The 23,279-nt window shown below is 45.6% G+C and overlaps 1 protein-coding gene across 3 annotated transcripts in view; it reads left to right on the top strand.

The window, feature by feature from the left end:
* MED27 (mediator complex subunit 27) overlaps positions 1–23,279 on the top strand; it is a 231,849-nt gene that overhangs the window by 5,678 nt on the left and 202,892 nt on the right. Inside the window, exon 3 of one of the 3 annotated variants that reach the window (XM_055270620.2) lies at positions 512–1,816. The exons of the other annotated variants lie outside the window; for them this stretch is intronic. Coding sequence (XP_055126595.1) covers positions 512–556 — 45 coding nt within the window. The 3' untranslated portion in view covers positions 557–1,816. Of the gene's footprint in view, positions 1–511; positions 1,817–23,279 lie in introns of those variants that run through there. 3 annotated transcript variants of the gene reach the window in all.

A 23,279-nucleotide genomic window follows, 5' to 3' on the forward strand; every position in this document is an offset into this window, starting at 1 on the left:
ATGAATCTCATCTAATGGAATGATGTTAAATTGCTGTGAGCAGCACTTTTCCTGTACTGAATTGGGGAAAGAATTTAGCTTTTCACTATTATGCACCTATAGATAATTGTTCTGAGAAGGATGACAAGCTCTCTTGACTAGGGCAAAAAATAATTGGCATCAACGCTGTCCTTGCTATAAAATAGTCAGTGTAGACTTGATAGTGCTTATTATGTTCAGAGATGCTGAGAGTTAACCTGAACTTATTCTGAAGGTCCCCTTTTGAAGGTTTCTGGCATCCTGTCACCAGGCTTTTATTTCTGGCTTTGATTTTTTTCATTTGTTTATGGCAGAAGGTTACTTGTATATTTGCCTGGAAAAGCAGACTAAGACGTCCGCCTTTCCCTGGCGACATCTGAAGCTGCAAAGACCCCAGAAGTGTCACTTTTTACTGGGCTTGGGAAATGGGCCCAGAGCGAGGTGCTGCTGCTACCTTTTTTTTTTTTTTCACGTTTGATTTTTTTTATTACAGAAAGAGCAACTTTCTATTCCAAGAATATTCCATTGGGAAGTCTGAAGACATTTCCTCCCTCCTGCCCTCCTGAACTGTTCTTATTAGAATCCAGTTGCTTAATTGTTGCTTAAGTTCCTGCAAAGTTCACCTCTCACATCTATCTCTGAAGGTGTTCTTTTCTGTTTTTGCATCATGGAACTAACAGGGTTGGAATGGTTTTACGTTGCAATGCAGAACCTTTCCTTTAGGGACTCTGTCCTCTATTAAGGGTAAACTATAAGGCCCAGGGGAGAGCCACCATGTCCATCTTGTTCCTTGCTGGGAGTCCCCAGCAACTAGCAAGGCACCTGGTACACTGTAATCATTCAATGAAGATTCACTGAGTGAATGAAAGAATAAATGAATCGAAGCGTTTTCTGTTGAATTTTTAATTTACAACCCCTTTTGTGGTTTGCTTGCTTGTATTTTTGATGAAGTACAATGAGGGCATTTCCATTTTCAGCCATTACTGAGAAAGCCAGTTGTGGTGCTTGCAGAAGGGAGGAAATTTGGAGATCTTATAATGGAGGCTACAGCTGGGGGTCATTTGGAAGGCCAAGGTGAGGTCATTGGGTGAACCGATGATAAGCTCTTTGAAGGCTGATTGTAGCAGTTTTATCCACATCATCTGTCACCTGGTGTGCCCTTCTAATGGGACTTGGTGGAAGTTTTTTGGAGTTGCCTGAGTCAGGCTAATTTGAGCTGCTGCACCTGATGTCAGGTGTTCTGTGGCAGCTGTCATTTTGGCAGCAATGTGAAAACTGTCTGGGAAGAGGAGAGTCAATTCCACCAGCCTCTTAGGGTTATCCTACTTTGTGAGTTACCTATAACCAATTTCTATTCGTGTTTTCCTTCCCACCAGGCCTACCCCTGACTCATTCTTCTCTCCATATAGCTGCTACATGTTCAGGGAATACAGATTCATTCAGAATATAATAGGAAAGAAAATCACTTAAATGCCCCTCACAGTTTAATCATCATGACGTTAGGATTGAGCACCCTTCTGGATTGTCCTTTTATTAGCAAAGGTGTTCTTTCACCTAAATTTAACCTTTGTAGCACCCCATCGCTCAAAATGAACTTGCTAGCATAGTGGGTTTGGCTGTAGTATAGACTGCCCTGGTTAGCCTTGAACCCTGCACCCTCCTCCTCCCTCCCCGCCTGCAAACCCTGGATACCATGGGAGCCATTATGAAAAGAACAGCCAACCAGAGAAAACAATGAAATACAGCCAGTCTCCTGGACAGCTAGATACATGGTAGGATTCAGAAGTCAAGGAAGGTATAACAAAAATATAAAAACTTAGATGTAAATTCTGGAGTCAAGACTACCTGAGTTCTGATCCAGCTCTGTGCTTATACTTGAGCTCACAACCCTTGATACAAGGGAAAAAAAATCTTTTTGAGTATCAGTTTCCTCATCTGTAGAATGGGGATAATACTAGTATTTGTATCATAGGGTTGAAGGGAAGGTTGAGATAATGCACATCAAATGTCTTAGGATAACTCACACATAGTAAGTGCTAAGTAAATGGTAGTTATAATGACCAGGCATAGTGATAGTACACGTGTGTACTCATTTATGGAATGCATGTTACTCATGTATATGTACTCATTTATGGAACGTGTGTTACTTGTATGCACGTGTACTCATGGAGTGCGTGTTACTCATAGGCGTGTGTACTCATTTATGGGGCGTGTGTTATGCATGTGCCCGTGTGCTCGTTCACGGGGTGTGTGTTGTGCATACACGTGTGCTCATTTATGGGGCGTGCGTTACTTCTGTGCCTGTATACTCATGGATTGCATGTTACTCATATGCCCGTGTACTCATTTATGGGGTGTGTGTTACTCATATGCGTGTGTGCTCGTCCGTGGGGCACGTGTTATGCGTGTGTGTGTCTGCTTGTTCATGGGGTGTGTGTATGTGTGTACTCACGGGGTGTGCATTACTCGTGTGCACGTGTGCTCGTTCATGGACGCGCGTTACTCGTGTGCATGTGTGCTCGTTCATGGACGCGCGTTACTCGTGTGCATGTGTGCTCGTTCATGGGCGCGCGTTACTCGTGTGCATGTGTGCTCGTTCATGGACGCGCGTTACTCGTGTGCATGTGTGCTCGTTCATGGACGCGCGTTACTCGTGTGCATGTGTGCTCGTTCATGGACGCGCGTTACTCGTGTGCATGTGTGCTCGTTCATGGACGTGTGTTACTCGTGTGCATGTGTGCTTGTTCATGGACGTGTGTTACTCGTGTGCATGTGTGCTCGTTCATGGACGCGTGTTACTCGTATACACGTGTGCTCATTCATGGGGCATGGGTTACTCGTGTGTGTGTTTGTTCATGAGGTGTGGGTTACTTGTATGCGTGTGCTTGTTCATGGGGTGCAGGTTCATGGGGTGCGGGTTACTCGTGTGCTTGGTGTGCTCGTTCATGGGGTGTGTGTTACTCGCGTGTGTGTGCTCATGGAGTGAGTGTTACTCGTATGCATATGGACTTATTTGTGGGGTGTTACTCGTGTGTGTGCTCGTTTATGAGGCGCCCGTTACTCATATGCATGTGTGCTTGTTCATAGGGTGTGCGTTACTCGTGTGTGTGCTCATTTATGGGGTGCATGTTACACGTATGTGTGTGTGCTCGTTCATGGGACGCCTGTTTCTCGTGTGTGTGCTCATTTATGGGGCATGCGTTACTCATATGCGTGTGTACTCGTTTATCGAGTGGCAGTGTTGCTCAGTAGTTCAGAGCGCAGGCTCCAGAGCCTGACCACTCTGGCTCACATGCTGTGTTACCTGACAGCTGTGGGGCTAACCTCTCTGTGCTTCAGTGCTGTATTCTCTAAGATGGGAATGATAATTGTACCCACCTCAGAAAGGTGTTATGAGGACGAAATGAGGTGATACAAGTAAAGCACTTAACCTAGCACAGAGTCAGTACTCTCTGGTGGCTGCTATTATTGTCTTAAGACAATGCTGAGGACAGGTTCCAGGTAGTGGTGGCCCATCTTCCAGTGGCTTCTGCTCCCTCACCAGACCTCCCACACCTGACTTTGGTATTCTCCTGAAGTTCTTCACATTGGAGATTCTGTTGAATAATCAGCACCTTTTCCACTGAGACAGCAGTGGCCGGCCCCAGGGAGGCTGCAGAGGCTGCTGGACGTGTGTCAGCTTGCCCCCTGGGAGCCACTGGCCGTGGGGACTCACGTTGATTGCCTGCTTGACTCTCTTCCGTCAGCCTTTTCTGGGATGATCAGGTTTGTGTGGTTTATCCAGAGCCTTCTGTAGATTGTAACCAGAGCCTACAAAGGGCGTTTTCTCTTCTCTTCCAGGAATGTTAAGTAGAAAGGAAATTGTCTCTGTCATTTGTCCTTATGCAAAATTGCACATTGGTGGTGGGAAGGAAGCATATCATTACATGTACAGAAGCCTCCCGTTTTCTTGTCTTTTCTGTTCATGGTGGTTTGGTTTGGGGGAAGGCCGCCGGTTTATTAGTGCTTCTCTCCCTTCTCTGGGCCATCTCATCTGTTCTGTGGCTTCACTTGCCAGCCACACACAATGACATCTAACTCCATCACCAGGCTGGCTCCCTCCCCTGACATCCAGACCCATGTATCAAAGGGCCCAGCTGGACAGCTGCCCTTGGAGACTCATAGGCCTCTCAGACTGAAGCAGTCCAGAACTGAAATCCTCACCCCCACCACCAACCTGCTTCTTGTGGTGGGATGCCTTAGCCAGCCACCTGCCCAGGTCCCTGGGTGTCATCCGTCGCTTCTGCCTGTCCCTCACACCCTCTGACAGATCTATTGATTTCCCCTCTTCACAGCCTCTCAGCTCTTCCCTCTCCATCTTGACTGCTGCTGCCTCTCCCCGGGCCTCCATTATTGCTCAGGGCAATGCCACAGCCTCCCCACTGGTTTCTGGCCTGTAGTCTACCCTTTCTAATCTATTTTCCACTCTGCAGCTCTTGAGGGATCTTTAAAATGTAGAGATCTGATTTTGTCACTCTTCGGTGATTTCCTCCCTCTCTCTTAGGATGAATTCCAGCTCCCTCGCTGGCACTTGGAGGCTTTCTAGTAATAGTACACAGGAGCCCGAGTCCTTTGGCCGGCTTACCTAGCCTCAGTTTCCTCATCTGTAAAATACCACGAGTAGTCCTGCCTCTTAGGGTAGCAGTGAGGATGACATGAATACTGCATGGGAGTGTGTGGCCCGGGGGAGTCTCTGTACGTGACCTGTTGACCGTTAGCAGCCCCAGCGCAGGCCCGTTGTCGTCATGGTCTAGCACCACTTGTTCTTCTAGCTTGTTTCCTCCCCCCTTTTTGCAGGGGGAAGAAACTCTTTATTATGAAAACTTTTTATTATGCAAAATTTCAAATATACACAAAAGTGAGAGAATAATGACCTAGCTTCAACCATTAAGAACATTTTGGGCTGAGGCGGGCAGATCATGAGGTCAGGAGATCGAGACCATCCTGGCTAACACGGTGAAACCCCATCTCTACTAAAAAACACAAAAAATTAGCCAGGCATAATGGCGGGTGCCTGTAGTCCCAGCTACTGGGGAGGCTGAGGCAGGAGAATGGCGTGAACCCGGGAGGCGGGGCTTGCGGTGAGCTGAGATCGCACCACTGCACTCCAGCCTGGGTGACAGAGCGAGACTCCGTCTCAAAAAAAAAAAAAAAAAAGGAACATTTTGCTAAACTTGTTGCATGTATTTCCCCATCTCTCCCCATGCTTGCTTGCTTTTTTGGTGGGGGGGCGAGGACTGGAGTCCATATGTGAAAATGGAGCCCAGACATCCTGCATTTTGTCTATGGAGACTTTAGTGCACAGCTTCCTCTCTCCCCACTTTCCCTGCTCTTTTTGCCACTTCTAGTCTACAGAATTAATTGTCGTTCCCCAAGGGGCTATCATCTCTTCGTCTTGGGGCCTTTGCACTTGTTCTTCCTCCTCCTTTCTTTCTGTGGAAAACTCTTAGTCATTCAGGTCTCAGCTTAGTTGTTAAACATCTCTGGGAAGCAAGGCTTTGAGATGCATCCAAATTAGATGCCCCCTGTGTTTACCCCATGATTGCCTTTACTTGTCTGTTTTCCCTGCAAGATGAAGGCTGGTCCTGTATTAGCCCTGAGACTTTGGGCCAGTTACCTAACACCTGCTGGACTGTGAAATGGGCGTGGCACTGATCTCACAGGGCTGTTCTAAGCATCTAACTGGAAAATGTATATCAAGTTTCTAGTTCAGGGTTGGACACACAGTGGCATTTAATAAATGGTAATTATTGGTATTAATGATTTCTAAGTATGTAATAAAACAGTATTTGGAGTGAAATTGGAGCCTCTGAGTCTCTTCCTCGGTCATTTTTGGTTGTGGTTTCTTTTCCTTCTGAATCTGCCTCTGTTTGCATCACCTTAACTTTTTCAGATTTTGGTTGTGGCTGTTGTCAGGTGCAGGAGCACTGAGAGGCAGGAGGCCCGGGAGTGAGTACCAGGAGGCTTCCTCTCCAGTTCTTTGGCTGCTATGTGCTTTTATTTTTATTGTTATTATTTTTTTTCGTTTTCTTTCTGGCAGTAGAAGATTCCCAAACTACGCTCTGTGCTAATCTTAGGGATCCTCTGCACTGGCTCAGAACTTCTGGCCTGTGTGCGGGAGGGGAGCTGGGGCATCTGTTTTGCCTCCTGCTCACTGCACTTTTCTTTGGCTTCTGGAACTTGCTCTCTGCATTTCCTTTGCCGCAGTCACTTACTTGTTTTGGGAGGCACCAGCTCACCACAGTTTCTTGGGCTTGGTGAGGCTTGTTGCTGGGGCCAGTCCCTGGCCAGGGTCTTGGCTCAGCTTCTGCTTTTCCTTGCTGACTTCTCTAAGACCCTCACATCACACTGGGGATGGTTTGCTCATCTAGTACTTGCTGACAAATCAAGAACTTTGTTGTCTTTTTATCACATTGCCAAATGTGTTTCAACCCTGGGAATTGGAGGCTCCTCCAGCCTCATCTGTGGCTGCTCTGTGAGATGCACCCTGGGTCAACTGCAAGGAGCCTGCAGAGGTCAGCTGTGCCCTGCTGCTCACCATGCCCCCCCCGGAATGCCTTGCACTTTTGCGAATGCATTCTCTCCTCCAGCCCTGATAAAGTGTCTCTTCGATGAAGACCAAGCAGAGCTTAGCTCAGCCGGCTTTGCCCCACAGCCTCTGGGCAGTCACGCTGACCACACTGCGGCTACCTGCTCTCTGGGTATGGCCCCGTTCTCCAGGGTGGGGACTGGAGTCGTCTTGGCATGCCTGGCACTGAGTACAGAGCAGGCACGCAGTAATTGAGCACCACCTCTGCCATCTTTCCAAGCACACTCCAGGGACTGTACGTCCTTTGACTAGTAGGGGACTTTGGTGACCAGGTTGGGCATCACATCTCATTTGATAGAGAGTGACTTGTCCAAGGCCAGCTAGCCCTCTAACTGGGACCAACGATATTTGGCAGCTATAAAAGGGAATGTCAGTAGAATGTCCAGAAAAGCAGAGAGGTTTCTTCTACCATTGAGGCCCATTAAGATACTGCCTTTTCCTCTGGGCGACCCCCATCAGTGCAGCAGGACCAGAGGTCCGTCCACATGACATACCAAAGGTCCGTCCACGTGACATTGGGGACAGGTGTGATCCACAGACAGCCATATGGGGCCCAGCCCGGGCATGGACATAGCTTAGAGGAATTGCCTTGACCTTTATGAGGAAGGCAGCTGCAGGCCTCTCAGATTCGGGAGTGGCAGGCACCCTTGTGTGTGTTAAGCTCTAGATATGATAAGTTGGGATCTGAGCAACTCACTGGCATCTTTGCGGGGTGTCTCATGAAAGAGAAAGGTACTGCCCAGGAGCCCCTTACTGGGGTGGGAGGGGCCACCAAAGAATGGCTGCGTCAAGACAGGCACCACCCCTGCACCTTTTTGTTTGTTTTAAACAGGAATCGTACTTGGTCACCCATCGGGTTCATAAGTTGAGATGCCTGCCGCTCTTCTCCTTTCCCTGTTTGCGTGTGTCTGTGTGTTTCAGCACTGGAGGGTTATGGTAGACCACTGTTATTTTTAGTCAGTAGGTTTCACTGATTATTGATTACTTATCAGTAGTTCCCACCACTGCGCATTCTGGTCTTAGCCCTCTCTTGATGCTGCTATATGTGTTAAATTTTGAAGGATGAGAATCTGTAGATTTTGAATGTGTATATGCATTAACGTGTGAGAAAATGGTTGCACTTGCTACCAATTGTGCTAATTCTTAATCATTTCCAAACTGTGTTTTTGGGTAGTGTGCTTTTTGCTAGGAAATATCCAGTCCATCCAGTCAATATGCATTTATTGAGCACCTCTACATTCCAGTTGCTGTTCTACACACAGTGAATGAAGCCAGTAATTCCCTACCTTCCTGGTCGACAGAGGAGTAAATTGCCCAAAGCACCTGGTTTTAGTAATAATTTCTGGCCCTACTGCTTGTCTTTTTTTTTTTTTTCCTTAACCAGTGGCCTTAAATGCCTCAGCTTGCCAGTCCTTACTGTCAGAAAGGAACATGACAGAGTGCCGGGTGACTTAAATTGGCAAATGTAACTTATCTAAAGCAGCGTCTGAACATGAAGGAAATTTTGTCTTGCTATCCTGGTGTCTTAAATATCACCCAGTTTTTATAGTATGGTGCATTTTAATTCTGCTCCACACTTAAGGCAAATGTATTGTTAGGGATATACCGTTTTCTGGTTTATTTGCTCTTGGCATGGCACCAGTTTCCCTTTATCCTTTTCTAGCCTAAGGCTGTGCTCTCTTTAAGGGATTCTCATTGATTGGAAGAGAACGCTATATATCTTACATTTGTGGCCCGTAGAGGAAAGGCAACCACTCAATCAGCTTTAGGGTTCCATCAACCTCAGACGTGACTCAGTTGGTCTGTTTCTATCATGAGATAACTTTCTACATGTTCTTTGAGATATGTATTGGTGACTCTGTAGCAAAGAAGCTACACATTTGTTATTCCTTGTATTTCAGACTGGGTCTGTTTACATCTCCTCTAGATCCCCGAAGGCCGATTTTGCCTGTGCGTGAGACCGGCCTTATTCCCTGACTTCAGCACCTCCTCTGGGCATGCTGGGTTCCCGGAAGCTCTGTATTCTCTTGGTGTGTCCAACCACCCACCTGCTCTTCATCCAGTCATCCAATCATAGCAAGATTTATCTACCTTGCCATTTAAAGTCGCACTTGGTATTCGGCATGTTTCCCAGAATTGAATGCGTTGATTCAAAATACTACATCATCCATGTTGTTTGTGATGAGAATTGGAATCACCCGAGTTTCAAGATAGACTGAATTCTTGATGTCTTAGTGAGGAGAAAATGACGAAGTGACCATTGAAGTGCTTTGTTTAGCGATAAGGTGGAAGTGCGTTTTCCTTCCGGTGTCTCCATGATAGTTTCTGTGTGCTTTAGATCCTCTCTAAGTTTCTTCCACTTCACCTGCCAAATGGGTTTGAAGACACTCCTTTTTCCGGGTGGTGAATGCACCTAGCTCTGGCTGGCACATAGTAGGCGCCCAGTAGGTCCAAGTTTTTCGCTCATTACCCCAAGCTCCCATCTGCGATTCCCCCTGCCCCTGAACACTTGAGCAGTGGAGGTGTTCCTGCCTAACTAGATTCCCTTCAGACTCGGTGTGGATAGCATACATACCAGCTCCAAATGCCTTTAAAATGGTTAAGAAACTAGCAGAGGATTATGGAGGCCAACATTCCCCTATCCCTTGTTTTTCCCAGTCTAAAACAGAACAGTCCATGTTAATTTTAATTGCTTGGATGAGCTCAAACATTGAGATTTTAATGCATTTTCACAGTAGCTCAGACAGCATAACCACATTATCCTGCTGGCAGTTGGTTGGAATCCTCGGCCAAAACGTTGTACTTGGGGACCTCAGCTCATAAAGCCAGAACGTGATAATTTCCTAGCGAGATGTCTTGTGGAAAATGTTGCTTTTCATGTTGAGACTTCCTCCAGATAGTGAAGTGTTGTCCTTCTCAATCACGTAGTGATGGGTACATACTGCTTTCAAGGAAGGTTTCAGAGCTCTTGGCTAGCTGAGGAGGTTTCTGGGGGAACTGCTTTATTCTTATGAGTTGCAAAATGGAAAAGGCCTATTATAGGCCTCCCATAAGCAACCCAGATAGGAACATTGTCACTGTCTGCAGCCTGGCGTGCTCTGGAAGGCACTTCCTAGTGACTGCATCTCCCATCTCCTCAGATGATACTAATGAGTCTGCTGCTAACTGAATGAGCAAATACACCCTGTTTCAGGCCGTCTTTTGTCACTAAGACACTTGGAACAGCTTCCTCACTGATGGCCCTGTCTTACACCTGGTCCTGTTCCCACATAGTCAGAGTGACCTTTCAGAATGCAAGTTTGATCACATAACTGTCTTGCTGAAAATGTACTGATGGCTGGGTGCAGTGGCTCACACCTGTAATCCCAGCACTTTGGGAAGCTGATGCTGAGGATAGCTTGAGCCCAGGAGTTCAAGACCAATCTGGGCAACATAGTGAGACTCCGTCTCTACAAAATAATGAAAAAATCTGCCAAGTGTGGTGCTATGCGATAATCCTAAGTCCCAGCTACTCAGGAGGCTGAGGTGGGAGGATCACTTGAGCCCAGGAGTTTGAGGCTGTAGTGAGCTGTGATCACCCCACTGTACTCCAGCCTGAGTGACAGAGTAAGACCCTGTCTCTTAAAAAAAAAAATGTGTTGATGACTCCTTCTCGTGCTCAGGATGAAGACAGACTCCATAATGTAGCTCGCTATGGTCCAGGTCTGGCTCCCATAGCACCCCAGCTCTGGTACTTAGTCACCTTGAGCCACCATACTCGACCTGCTGGCCCTTGTTACTGCCTGAGCTGTTGCTGTGTTCAAATGGGCCCACCTCACTTTATGCATGGCGAATACTTTTTCATTTTTCTATATTTGTTACTTGAGAGTCTTTTCTAACTCCCCAGGTTGGGGTGAGGCAGCCCTCCTATGTGCTTCTGCAGGCCACCTGCCTGCTCCCGTGTTGCCCACATCACGGCCTGATTCATGCTGGACTCTAAGTACTGATTACCTGGACAGGACCTGGGGCCAGATCGGCCTGTTCCCCGTTGTATTTCCAACATCTAGCAAGTCCATCAGAAGAAAACAAACTAACAAAACACTTTCAGTTAGATGAGTAGCTTAATTATCTTTGAAGACAATATGATAGCTTTAATTGAGCGTATTTTTGAGAGGAGGTAGGAGCATAGGTAGGACTCCAGGCCCACTTTTCTGCAGGTTGGTGGGAGATGACTACTAACCCCTGTGTCTCCAGAGCACACAGCTGCTGCGATGTCTGTGTTGGGCTTATGCATTCCACTCACAGCTCGGCTTGCTGAAGGAGCATGCATGTTAAGACTTGTTTTTTTCTTTTTTTTAAACTAGTTTGGGGATACAAACAGAAGGTAAATTATCCTGATTATTTTGAGGCAGTTATGAAAAGGGCAAAGAAAGGATACAGTGAAAGTCATAGAAACACCTTATGTTTATTTTAGCCCTTTACGGTTTCTGAAGCATGGACATGCCTGTCATTGCATCAAGCCAGGAGCAGCTGCGATGAATGGGGTGAAAGCCTGGGCTCTGGGGCCCGGTGGGTGGCCTGGGTGCCAGCCCTGCTGCTGCCCTTTAGTAACTGGTGACATTGTTCATCTCACTCCTGTTTCCTGATCTGTAAAATGAGGTTGATGGCAGGAGTGATTTGTAAACAAGGCATTTTATTAATAAAATGTTTAGACCCTTCTTAAAATACAACAAATTTTACAGTGATTAACATGTTATGCTCTATAAAAGTTTATTATAGACCATTCAAGCTAAAACAATATAGTTTGAAAGTATGCCAAATCAACTTCACTTACAAACTACTAGCAGTGTCAGTATAATAAGCAAGATCTTACAACCAAAATCAAAAGGTCTAAAGTACGGTTATTTTTATACCTTAGCATCACCTCCAATTCTAACCATGCTGGGTGAGACATACCCTCCCATAGCCACTCCTTGGCCCTGAAGGGACAGGGCCTGCAGGAATGTGCTGTGAATAAGGCACCGTTGGTCCTTTTAGCTCTGACTTACTTTTTATTTGGAGAACTTATGTCTGAAGTTAAGGTTCAGCCTCCATCCCTCAAGGTTTCACCCACATCCTTTTGCTGCCCCCCTTTCTGTCCTAAAGTGTCCTTTAGTGTTGGAGAAATGGTTGTAGATGCAGAAAGGCTCTTGTATCAGTCCATTAGTTGATGAATAAAGAGCTACTTGTAGGGTGACAGGAGATGAAAAGAAAGTTAAAGCTTGTAGACACCATGCTCTGAAAGAAAAAAGGGAATTTTTTGTTGTTGTTATTTGAGATGGAGTCTTGCTCTGTCACCCAGGCTGGAATGCAGTGGTGTGATCTCCACTCACTGCAACCTCCGCTTCCCGAGTTCAAGTGATTCTCCTGCCTCAGCCTCCCAAGTAGCTGAGATTACAGGCACCTGCCACCATGCCTAGCTAATTTTTGTATTTTTAGTAGAGATGGGGTCTCACCATATTGGCCAGGCTGATCTCGAACTCCTGATCTTCAGTGATTCACCTGTCCCAGCCTCCCAGTGTGCTGGGATTACAGGCATGAGCCACTGCGCCCAGCTGGGAAATGTTTGAAACATTCTGTTTGAAAACTGAATTTTCCAGTTGAGCAACACAGTGTGCTTGGTGGGGACCGTAAAGGGTTTCCTGTAGAAGCTTGGAAAGGGCGGCCCTCAAAGGAAGCTTCTATAGAAATGGAGCCATCATGTGGGACTGTGCAGTGGTCACAGTCGGGTGGGAAGGGAATAGTAACTTTTGCCGTCCCTCTGCACATTTGTCCAACTGATGAGAAAGGCCTTTGGGAGTTGGCCTACATCAAATTTGCCTTATGACAGGGATATCTGTATCTTACGGGTGTACATGGAACTGGCAGACAAAGAGGTCAAGCTTGTGTCTACAGCTTTTTGTCAACACTCATCTTCTTCTGCTGTGTCTGTCTGCCAGTGGTGATGTGTCTGCATTTCGACAAGGTGGTGTGTCACTGCCTCCCCTAAAACAGGGGGCCACCCATTTTCTCATTCTCCCATTAATCTCTATGCATGGGGGTCATACCTATGCTAATCAGTGATTCTTCTGCAAAAAAAAATGGAAACTGAATGTTTGTTAATTTGTTTGTGTTTTTCTACCTTGAAACCAACTTCCCAGCAGCATTAGGTAACTAGATCAAGTCCAAGGTCTGCAGTTTCTTTACTGTGTCCTTGGGTAGGTTGCTTGACCTCCCCTGAGTCTTAGTTTCCACATCTTTAAATGGAGAGAATCATGGTTCTTACCTTCTAGGATGTCTATGAAGACTCAGTGAGCTAACCCTGATAAAGAACTTAGCTCAGGGCTCCCACAGTGTTAGCTCTGAGGAGTATGATAATGAAATTTATTAGTGAGCATTGGTACTAAATATATCGACAGTCACCTCAGCTGCCATTCGGACTGGTAATACCAAGCGAGGAAGTTGAGGGAAGTCGTATGTCCCTGTATCACATCTCAGCAGATAGGGATCTTCAGCTGGGTTTTGGGCAAGGCGCATTAATGGCTGCTTTCCCGAGGATTTATTTCCAGCCATGATGTTCAAATGGCTGTGGGTGTTGAGGCTGTAATGGATCTTGTGTTTAAGGCTTCCACTGTCACGGCTCAGCAGAGCCCTCCCTCGGCCCGCCCCTCAGATTGCTGCCTCTGGCTCAGAGCGTGACTGCATCTCTCGGCCCCATCACCTGCCAGCTCTGAGCTGGTGGCTGTGAGGCGCAGCCTTGGCATTGCTGGCAGGTTGGTCTTAGGAGAAGCTAGGCACTAGAGCTTGCCAGCACAATTTGTACTTTGATTAATTTATTTAATTTATCTTGTGTCAACCTGAGAGGATCATTATGCACAAATTACTGTTGAAACTTGAAGCTGGCCTCCCTTTCACTAAGCCCCCAGGCTGGTCTGTAGTGCTCCACCAGAGTCTTTCTGAGGGTGATCTGTTCCTCTTGCCCTCTCTGAGATACCAGACTTTCTCCAAAGTTTGAGTTGGAAGCTTTGAAGAAAGAACTTGTTTGGATTCTGGTCCCGTATGTTGTGTCTCACTTGCGGAGAGCTGTCCCCTTTTATCTTTGCATGCGAGTTAAATTTCATTTTTCCATTAAGTAGTGTGAGTCTGTAGCAGACTGCCGCTGCTGCTTCTTTCCAGTCAAGTGGGGTTTTCAGAATGGGGCCCGAGTGGGCTTCAAAGTTCCTTCCGGGATGGGAAGGAGGTGTGCACAGTGGGGAAGGGTGACACTCACCAAATTGCTTCTGTTTTATTGAATGTAAAGTGCCATAAAATGTAAGACGCTTCATTCTTTGTACCACTAAGAAAGATAAAGCACTGCCACAGGTAATTTTCAGACACTGTGACCGTAAGATGCATCATGATTTCAGGTTTTAGAATAAGTGAAGTGTGATATGTTGATAATGGGGCTGGTTATAAAACCCTTAGCTTTTGATACAGTTTCACTGAAGTTGTAGAGATGTGGATTTGGAGAGCCCAGGTATTTGTGTCAGCCAGTGACCTTCACATGACCTTCTATAGTAGTCCGTTCTCACGCTGCTATGAAGAAATACCTGAGACTAGGTAATTTATAAAGAAAAGAGGTTTAATTGACTCACAGTTCCGCATGGCTGAGAAGGCCCCAAGAAACTTACAGTTACACTGGAAGGGGGAGCAAACATGTCCTTCTTCACATGGTGGCAGGAGAGAGAAGTGCTGAGCAAAGGGGGAAAAGCCCCTTATGATACCATCAGATCTTGTGAGAATGAACTCACTGTCACGATAACGGCATGGGGGTGACCACCCCGTGATTCAGTTACCTCCCACTGGGTCCCTCCCACGACATGTGGGGATTATGGGAACTACAATTCAAGATGAGATTTGGGTAGGGACACAGCCAAATTGTACCATCTTCCAAGTTGCTAAAAAAGTAATGTACCCATCTCTCTGTGAGGTAGGAAGAGGGAGACCAGCCAGTATCCCTAGATTATGCACAAAAAGATGGGAAAAATCATGTTATATCGTGCTTTTTATGTGTGCCTTTCAGATGATCACATTCTACATATTTTCACTCAGCTTAAAGTTTTTACTTTTTAAATTGGTGGCCAAGCCTCATATAATTCTTAACTTTAAAAAAATAGGATTATCGCTTGACAAGTTTTTTTTCTTGAGGATAGAACATTCCACTCTGTTAATTTATTATTTTATTTTTTAGAAATTAGGTTTTACTATATTGTCCAGGTGAGAGTCAAACTCCTGGACTTCAGTGCTCCTCCTGCCTCATTCTCTCAAGTAACTGGGATTGTTGGCGCATGCCATGGCACTGGGCTCCACTCACTGGGTGCCACAGTCCTGATGTCTCCTTTGTTGTCACCAGAGAGGGCTGAGGAAGTGGAGGGGGCATTGACAATTTGTGAGTCTCGAAGAAAGATAAACTCAGGAGGTCTTTTCACTTTCATGAGTAACGTTTGGGACCACGTGTTAGGAAACCCAAGGTACAGACAGAATTTTCTAGTCACTCCCTAGGTGAGTATCTGGGAAACTGAATTAATTGCCATCGCATAGACTTATGTTCATCCTAGAGCAAATGAAGTTTAAGGAGGTCCCAGTAAGTTATTCCTGATTATTTCAGGCTGGAAACTAGCTGCAGATGCAAGAGAATATTTAAACACCATATGGATGTGACCTGTGGCCCGCGCAGCCCGGCTGTGTTCCCTCTTGAAGACACACGAACCACTGGCAGACCTTTGCTGATGCTGCCTCCATATGTGATTACCCATAGAAGTAACTGCTCACAGCAGACCACAGCCCAGATTCCATTTGTTTCTCATTTGGTCCCCAGTAACTTGTGAATCTAGACTAGATTGGTTTGCCAGAGGAGGACGCTAAGGCTCCAGGAGGACACGTGCCTTGCCTGAAACCAGACAGCTCTGGATGGCCAAGCATCGTAGATCATCCTGTTTGGTGGGACTGGCAGAGGATTACCTCGGGTGGTGTGCTTTTGTCTAGGCTCTTGTGATTAAAAGGAAAAGATTCACTTGAGTTCATGTGAACAAAAAGGAGGCATTATTTAGGTGTTTTGTGGAACCAGAGGGCAAACAATATAGCCAGGCCTTGCAAGGGCCTGGCACCAAGAGCTAGAGCAACTCCTATGTGAGTCTTGGTGCTGTGGGGCCCCATGGTCCCTTGTCTCTGCTTCCTCAGGAGTCTCTATCAGGCTTTGCTGTCTGCAGATGGGTGTACTTGTCAGGGCACGATGGCCTCATGGCCTCTGAGTTTACATTACCTCAGTGTCGGGTCAGCCATATGAGCCGAATGAAGAATCTTTAGTTCCATTTTTTGAGAGAGCATCTGGAGCCAGCTCTTTGTTCTGGTCCACTGAATGTGTCCATGGAGTTGGGGTGTACAGTTCTCAGAGACAGAGGGGTTACGCTGAACTAGACCCGAGTCATCCTCTGCAAGGTGTGAGCCCTCTGTCACGGTGTCTATACCTTTCCTAATCTGTGAAAGTTGGGAAGTTGCTTTTCTGAAACAGCTCGTACAGGTTGCGTATCCCTTTTTCAAAATGCTTGGATACTTGATGCTTGGATGCTCGAAAAAAATCCCTTTTTTCAGATTTTGCATTACACTTACCAGTTGAGTATCCTGAATCCAAGAATCTGAAATCCAAAATGTTCCAATGTGCATTTTCTTTGAATATCATGTTGGCCCTAAAAAAATTTGGGATTTTTAATTTTGAGATTTGGGATGCTCAACTTGTACCTGCTTGGAAGTTGGTGGTATTTTCACCCAGCGATTCTGATTTTATCACTGGGATGGGAGGCTGGCTACTGTGTAATTATTTACTAGGGCATCAGCCTTATACATTTGAAGTTTGCTGCTGCTTTTCCCTGTCATGACTGCATCAGCTAGAACTCTGCTAAGATTTAGAAAGAGAATTAATCTTTGTGTTCCTTGCATGAGCAGTGTCTGTTGTAGAACGAATAATGAGGTATAAAAAATGCTAGTATTTGTCCGACTTAATGAAGTCACCATAAGGAAGGCATGAAACAAGCAAATATGCCATAGTTATTTTGATGGAAATGTGAGCAAATGTTATGCCTGTTATATTTGAGGATAAAATTGCAATTTTAGGTGCACAGCGGTATGACATGATGATTAAGCACACAGGCCTTGTCTGATGCCAGGTTCAGACCCTGCTTTTACCACTGCCTTCCTGGCTGTCCTGGGGGCGAATTAATCTCCTTTTGCTTCCTAATCTGAAAAATGGGCCTAAGCATGGCAGCTGCCTCTGTGGGTTGTTGTAAGGCTTCAATGAATTAAATCCCCTGAAGTACTTAAAGTGACATCTGGCACATCATAAGGACTCAATAAATGGCTACTTTTCTTAGCGTTGTTAATCATTACAATTGGACTGTGGTGGAGGTTTGACTAAAATGAGGCTTTTGTGTTATCTGTGGATTTAATGGTCTCGGCTGCTCTCTTGGTTCCAGTGAACGGATGGATAATGGGGAGTCCTCTCAATACTGATATTAGTCCAGACACTTTACCTGTCCTAATATTCTGTCTTAGAGGCAGCTTATCAGTACTATGAGTGAGTATAAGGCATCTTAATAGCAGATTTCATTTGTGGTTTGCAGTGTGAGTTGACCCACATCTAAATCTTCCTTGATCTAATCGTCTTTGCTGTCCTGTTTGATCTTGTAAATATTAATTTAGACTGGTTGTTCATGTGGTTTTCGGTGATCCCAAGGTTAATTACTGTATTTGGTTTATAAAGTACTCGTAGATGGCTAGGTCCATTGTGGAGGACTTACAAAAGCTCCATCTGGGCTTAGGCCTGCAGACTTGCAATAAAACTTGATGAACGTTAATGAGAAATAATTTCCAGTTCCTTATAGATTCGATCTGGGAGATTCCTTCTTGGGTCCCTTGTTTCAGGAAATATTAGGGGCATAACTATTTTGTACCTTTTCCTATTTGCTGACAGAAATGAAGAATACCCAATCCTGTCTCCTGAGAATGCTGGGGGAGCCCCAGCTTGGTCATTTAGGAAATGCTTCTTGAGGGCCCACTATGTGCAGGGATGTATGCTCAACTGAAGGCCCTGCCTTCACAGCGCTTCCAGGGCAGTGAGGGGGACGGCAAGGAAGCAGATCCACAGGGTACATGGCAGGAGGGAGCAGTGAGGCTGGGATGGTCAAAAAAAGCACCCTTCTGAGAGGCTTGAGGAGGAGGCAGCACTGGTGAGGGTACCCTAGAGAAGACCAGGGGAGAGTGTTGGCCTGCCCCAAAGGGTGTCTGCTTCTGACAGGGAGACGTGGAGGAGGGCAGGAGAATATTCCAGGTAGAAAGGACAGTTTGAGCAAAGGTAAACAAAACAACTAGGTTCCTAAATTTCTTAATCTAAGAAATTAGATTTGCAGGTGTGTTAGGCTGTTCTTGGGTTGCAATAAAGAAATACCCGAGGCTGGGTAATTTATAAAGAAAAGAGGTAGTGGGGCATGATGGCTCATGCCTGTAATCTTAGCACTTTGGGAGGCCGAGACGAGCGGATCTCTAGATCCCAGGAGTTTGAGACCTGGCAACATGGCAAAACTCCATCTCTACAAACAATACAAAAAAAGTTAGCTGGGTGTGGTCATGCCCCTGTAGTCCCAGCTGCTTGGGAGGCGGGAGGATGGCTTGAGCTCAGGAAGTGGAAATTGCAGTGTGCGGAAATCCGGCCACTGCACTCCAGCCTGGGTAATAGAGTGAGACTCTGTCTCAAATAAAAGAAAAGAGGTTTAATTGGTTCACCGTTCTGCAGGCTGTACAAGCGTGGCAGGACATTGCTGAGCTTCTGGGCTTCTGGGGAGGCCTCAGGGAGCTTTTACTTATGGCGGAAAGTGAAGTGTGAGCAGGCACCTCACGTGGTCAGAGCAGGAGCACTGGGAGGAGGGGGGCGGTGCCGCACACTTTTAAAGGAGACGTCAATATCGCCAGGACAGCACCAAGCCATGAGGGATCCGCCCCTCTCACCCAAACACCTCCCTCTAGGTCCCACCTCTAGCACTGGGGATCACATTTTCAACATGAGATTTGGGCAGGAACAAATACCCAAACTATTATCAGCATGCTCCCTTCTTGAGTTTTTGTTGTTGTTGCCATACTCCCGTATTATCTTTAGTTTTGATTACTTGATATCTTTTTAAGCAGATTCTTTTTTCTGAATACATTTGCTTTAAGAAGGAAGTTTTGTCACTTATTTAATCTATTAATTTTATTTATAATTTACATATTATATATAATTTATATATATACTTTCCCAATAAATATTACAATAAATATATAAACACCAAAATGAGAAACAGTGTTCCCCTGGGATCTACCCAGGAATCACCTGGTATTCACCAGGGGTACACCTCACATGCTTTGGGGAACTCTGTATTTGGCAAAGAGGCTCGACTATTTTGCCTGAAAACTTGGAGAAAAGCAGGAGAAGCAGAGCAGGAAGATGGGGAGTGTGGCCCAGAGTTACCAAGCTGGGTCTGGAACCAGGCAGCCTGGGTCCACAGCCTGCTTCTGCTGTTTCCCAGCTGTGTGACTCCAGGCATGTTGCTTCATGTCTCTGTGCCTCTATTTTCTCTTGTGAAATGGGATAGTGTCCACCCTATAGGGTTATTGTGAGGATGCAGTAATGTCTATAAATTATTCACTACAGAGTTTGGGACATAGTAAGCCCCTCAATAGATTTTCCTTTTCTTTTCTTTTTTTTTTTTTTTTTACAAGAGGTAAGCATTTCTGCTAGGTACCCAAATCTCTTTCTCTCTGGTATACTATATTCAGATCTTTGGTGCTCATCCTAACGAAATTAGCACCTCCGTACCCCATTATTTTTTTCCCTTACCATGTTTTCTCAGCAGCCAGCCTAACTCACAGGTGTCTGAGCAGCCCTTTATTTCTTTTTTTTTTTTGAGACGGAGTCTCACTCTGTCACCCAGGCTGGAGTGCAGTGGCGCGATCTCGGCTCACTGCAAGCTCCACCTCCTGGGTTCAGGCCATTCTCCTGCCTCAGCCTCCCGAGTAGCTGGGACTACAGTTGCCTGCAACCACGCCCGGCTAATTTTTTGTATTTTTAGTAGAGACGGGGTTTCACTGTGTTAGCCAGGACGGTCTCGGTCTCCTGACCTCGTGATCCACCCACCTTGGCCTCCCAAAGTGCTGGGATTACAGGCGCGAGCCACTGTGCCCAGCCCTGAGTAGCCCTTTCATGGGAACCTTAAAGAGCACACTCATAAAGAATGGAAGGTGGATTAACAGACGATTGGATAAAGAAGATGTGGTGTGTGCATGCCATGGAATACTACTAAGCCACGAAAAGTGAAATTATGTTTTTTACAACAGCATGGATAGAACTGGAGGTTACTAAGTGAAATAACTTAGAAACAGAAGGTCAAGTACTGCATGCTCTCACTTGTTAAGTGGGAGCTAAATAATGTGTGCACATGGACACAGAGAGTGGAATAATAGACATTGAGGACAGAGAAAGGTGGGAGGGTGGGAGGGGTGGGAGGGATGAGAAATTGCCTAACAGCGACAATGTATACTATTCAGGTGATGGTTACACTGAAACCACTATTTTTTTTTTTTAAAAAAGAGAGAGAATGGAATAGACAGGTAATTTCAGCTGACTTGGAATGTGATGTGGAAACTCTCACTGCACCTGTGTTTGATTGGGCTTTGCTGCAGAGAGATTTTTTTTCCCTGTGTATGTATTTAAATCTTAGCTTTGAAATGTGACCTCTACAAAGAGTTATTAGGCTTTATCCTGATAGCTATTACATACTTCAAAAACCTATATATTGTATAACTACTAGATCACTACTGTGTGGATTTAACCTTCATTATTCAACCTCTAAATAGGGACTGTTTGCAGATTAAATGTCTGCTCTTGTCCACAGTGTTTTGATTTTGTTTCTGAAGCAGAAGTTTGTAGACAAATAACTGACCCCTCTTAAAGGAAATGTACAAGAATGAAGTTGTCTTGAGGCGACCTTGTCAGAGCCAGGAGACCCAGGGCCTGCTGGTGCCATTTTTCCCCTTGGTATTCCCTGTCTGTGTCGCCATCCATCTCTGCTTGTCAGAGCTGTGCCGCTGCCACCCCTGTCTCTCGAAATCTCATGCTTGGGCTGGATGAATCAAGTCATGGATTGAATGGAGCCATGGTATTTTCTCCTGTTGCCCTTTTTCCTGGAACACAGTTGTTTTGTTTTATTCATCTTTTGATCAACTATTATAAGCTAAATTCTCTCATCGTAGTTAAAATGGCAAGGAAAGGGGCCTGTTTTGGCACCTCCGTCTCGTCCATCGGGATTCTTCTGGTTTTAATGTGATATGTGACATATTTTCTGGGATCAGAGCAGTGCTCACCAATAGAACTTTATGTGATGATGGAAATGTTCTATATCCACATTATCCTACGTGGTAGCCACTAGCTGTATGTAACTGTTGAGCTCTTGAAATGTGGCTAGTGTTACTGAGGAAATAAGTTTTTTATTTTACTTAATTTTAATTAAACTTAAATAGCCTCCTGTAGCCAGTGGCCACTATGTTGGACAACATAGATCTGGAGGCTGGAAGGAACCTTGGGCCATGTAGATGAGTGCTTGACCTAACCCTTTTTTCCTTCACTATGCATATTTCCACAGTCTTTATGTCTAGGTAAGGAGGGGCAGGGGATGGGATAGGGCTTTGAAAAGCATCAGCTGTAGTGATGGGGTGAGAAAGAACGTAGAGCCTCTGAGACAGGGAGCCTCGGACTCTGTGGCCAAGACAAGCCCTCTTTTTTCCCCAACGTAGTTAGATTTTAGAACAAAGTACATTTGGCATTTGGGTTAATCCTTTCAGAAATCCACGTACTAGCTAGCTGTAATTCTACCCCTTTCTTTCCCACTCAGGAAAGCTTACTGGAATGCAAATGAGTGGCAGAAATGTTATTAGGGATAACCTTGAATCTGATCTAATTTATCAGTAAATAATTGACAATCTCATGTACTTTAACTGTTATTGGGAACATGTTATTTGGGACACATCTCATAATTGATTACAAAAACTACTGTGCCTTGACACTTCATTTGAAAAAGGAGGGATCCATTAGAACATTTGCTGCAGTGGGGGTGAATGTGCAGTTGTATAGATGCATGTGTTGAGCCTAGGGTTTCCTGGACAAGTGATGATTGGAGAAACATGAATAAGGCCATCATTGAGTCTTTTCAGTCATCCAGTAGTTACTGAGTGCCATTCATATGCCAAGATGTTGACAACGTAGTAATGAAAAAGTCAAGGTCTCACAGCCCTCACCCTCCCTCATGGAGCTTACATTCTGCCGGGGGAGACAACACTATAAAAGCAATGGCACGTAGTGACAAATCATGCAGGATAAGGGCTACAGGATAAGGGCTACAGAAAGACTGGGGTGAGTCCCTTTGATGGGGTTGGGGGCAGGCCTGTGTGGAGAGCAGAGTCTGAGCAGAGGCCTGCATGTGGTGTCTGGAGAGAGCCTTCCAGCAGAGGAAACCGCAAGTCCAGCCTTGGAGTCTTTGGAAGGCATTCTGCTGCAGTTGAAGCTGTTAGTATTTCTTGCTGTCACAAAAGGGGCTCTTGATATCTATAACTTATATTGATTTCCTACTCTTCCCTGTGAACATAATCAGACCTGGACCCGGTCTTTTACAGAGCGACTGTCTTCGTTGGACACCTTCAGCCAAAATCAGGTTGTTGATTGCCACATACAGTGGGCTGTCTTCCCACGGGCTGTGTCAGCATCTTCAGTGGTGATCCCGTGGACAAGCGTCCTCCTTAGCCCGGCACTTGGACTGCCCTTCATCTGCCATCTGTTGAAGGGTTGCCTTCTGTAGTCAGACTGTTCCATTTTCTGTCCTTGGAACATAGCTGGTACTTTTCAGATTTCCCTTTTGTTCATGTGGTACCTCTTTTCTGAAACAAACTTTTCTCCTCAATTCTTCCCTGATCCTTCCCATCCTTAAAGGCCTGCTTACTGTCTCTTCTCCTGGGACACTTGACCACACCTACCCAGCTGTGGCCGGAACCCTTATTTCCTGATTTGTGGTGACAGATTGTTCGGATTACATCATGAGCAATGCCCTGATATTTGTTGAGTTGGTGATAAGTATGATCAGGCCCATCCCATGTTATATTTCTCCAATTTCTTGGCCTTGAACTCAAGGACTCTTTGTAGTGTTAGATTTGAGAAAAAAAAAATAGTTTAACTTAAAATAGTGTAAAACATACAGACAGTCCAATTCTGGATTCTTTAGAAGAAATTTTACCTTTTTTGGGTTTCTTTGGATTTCCCCCATTTCTCTTTGGCAGTCTTTTCAGTTTCCTCCTATTTCTGAGAGCTGAATGTGTGGTTAGGGTGATGTGGGCTTCTGGGAGCCAGTCTCGCTGACAGTTGGTGGGCCAGAGATTAAGTGTGCAGCTTCGGAGTGCTCACATTGCTTTGTTTTGTTCTCAGCCCTTTCTGATTGGAAGGTCCTGTCCAGGCCCAAGTTTTCTATGATTCTCTATGCTGGTTTCCTGGCTGGGCTGACTGTATTCTGCTGGACATTCACCAGAC

This window comes from Symphalangus syndactylus, chromosome 3, assembly GCF_028878055.3.
Source record: "Symphalangus syndactylus isolate Jambi chromosome 3, NHGRI_mSymSyn1-v2.1_pri, whole genome shotgun sequence".
NCBI lineage: Eukaryota > Metazoa > Chordata > Mammalia > Primates > Hylobatidae > Symphalangus > Symphalangus syndactylus.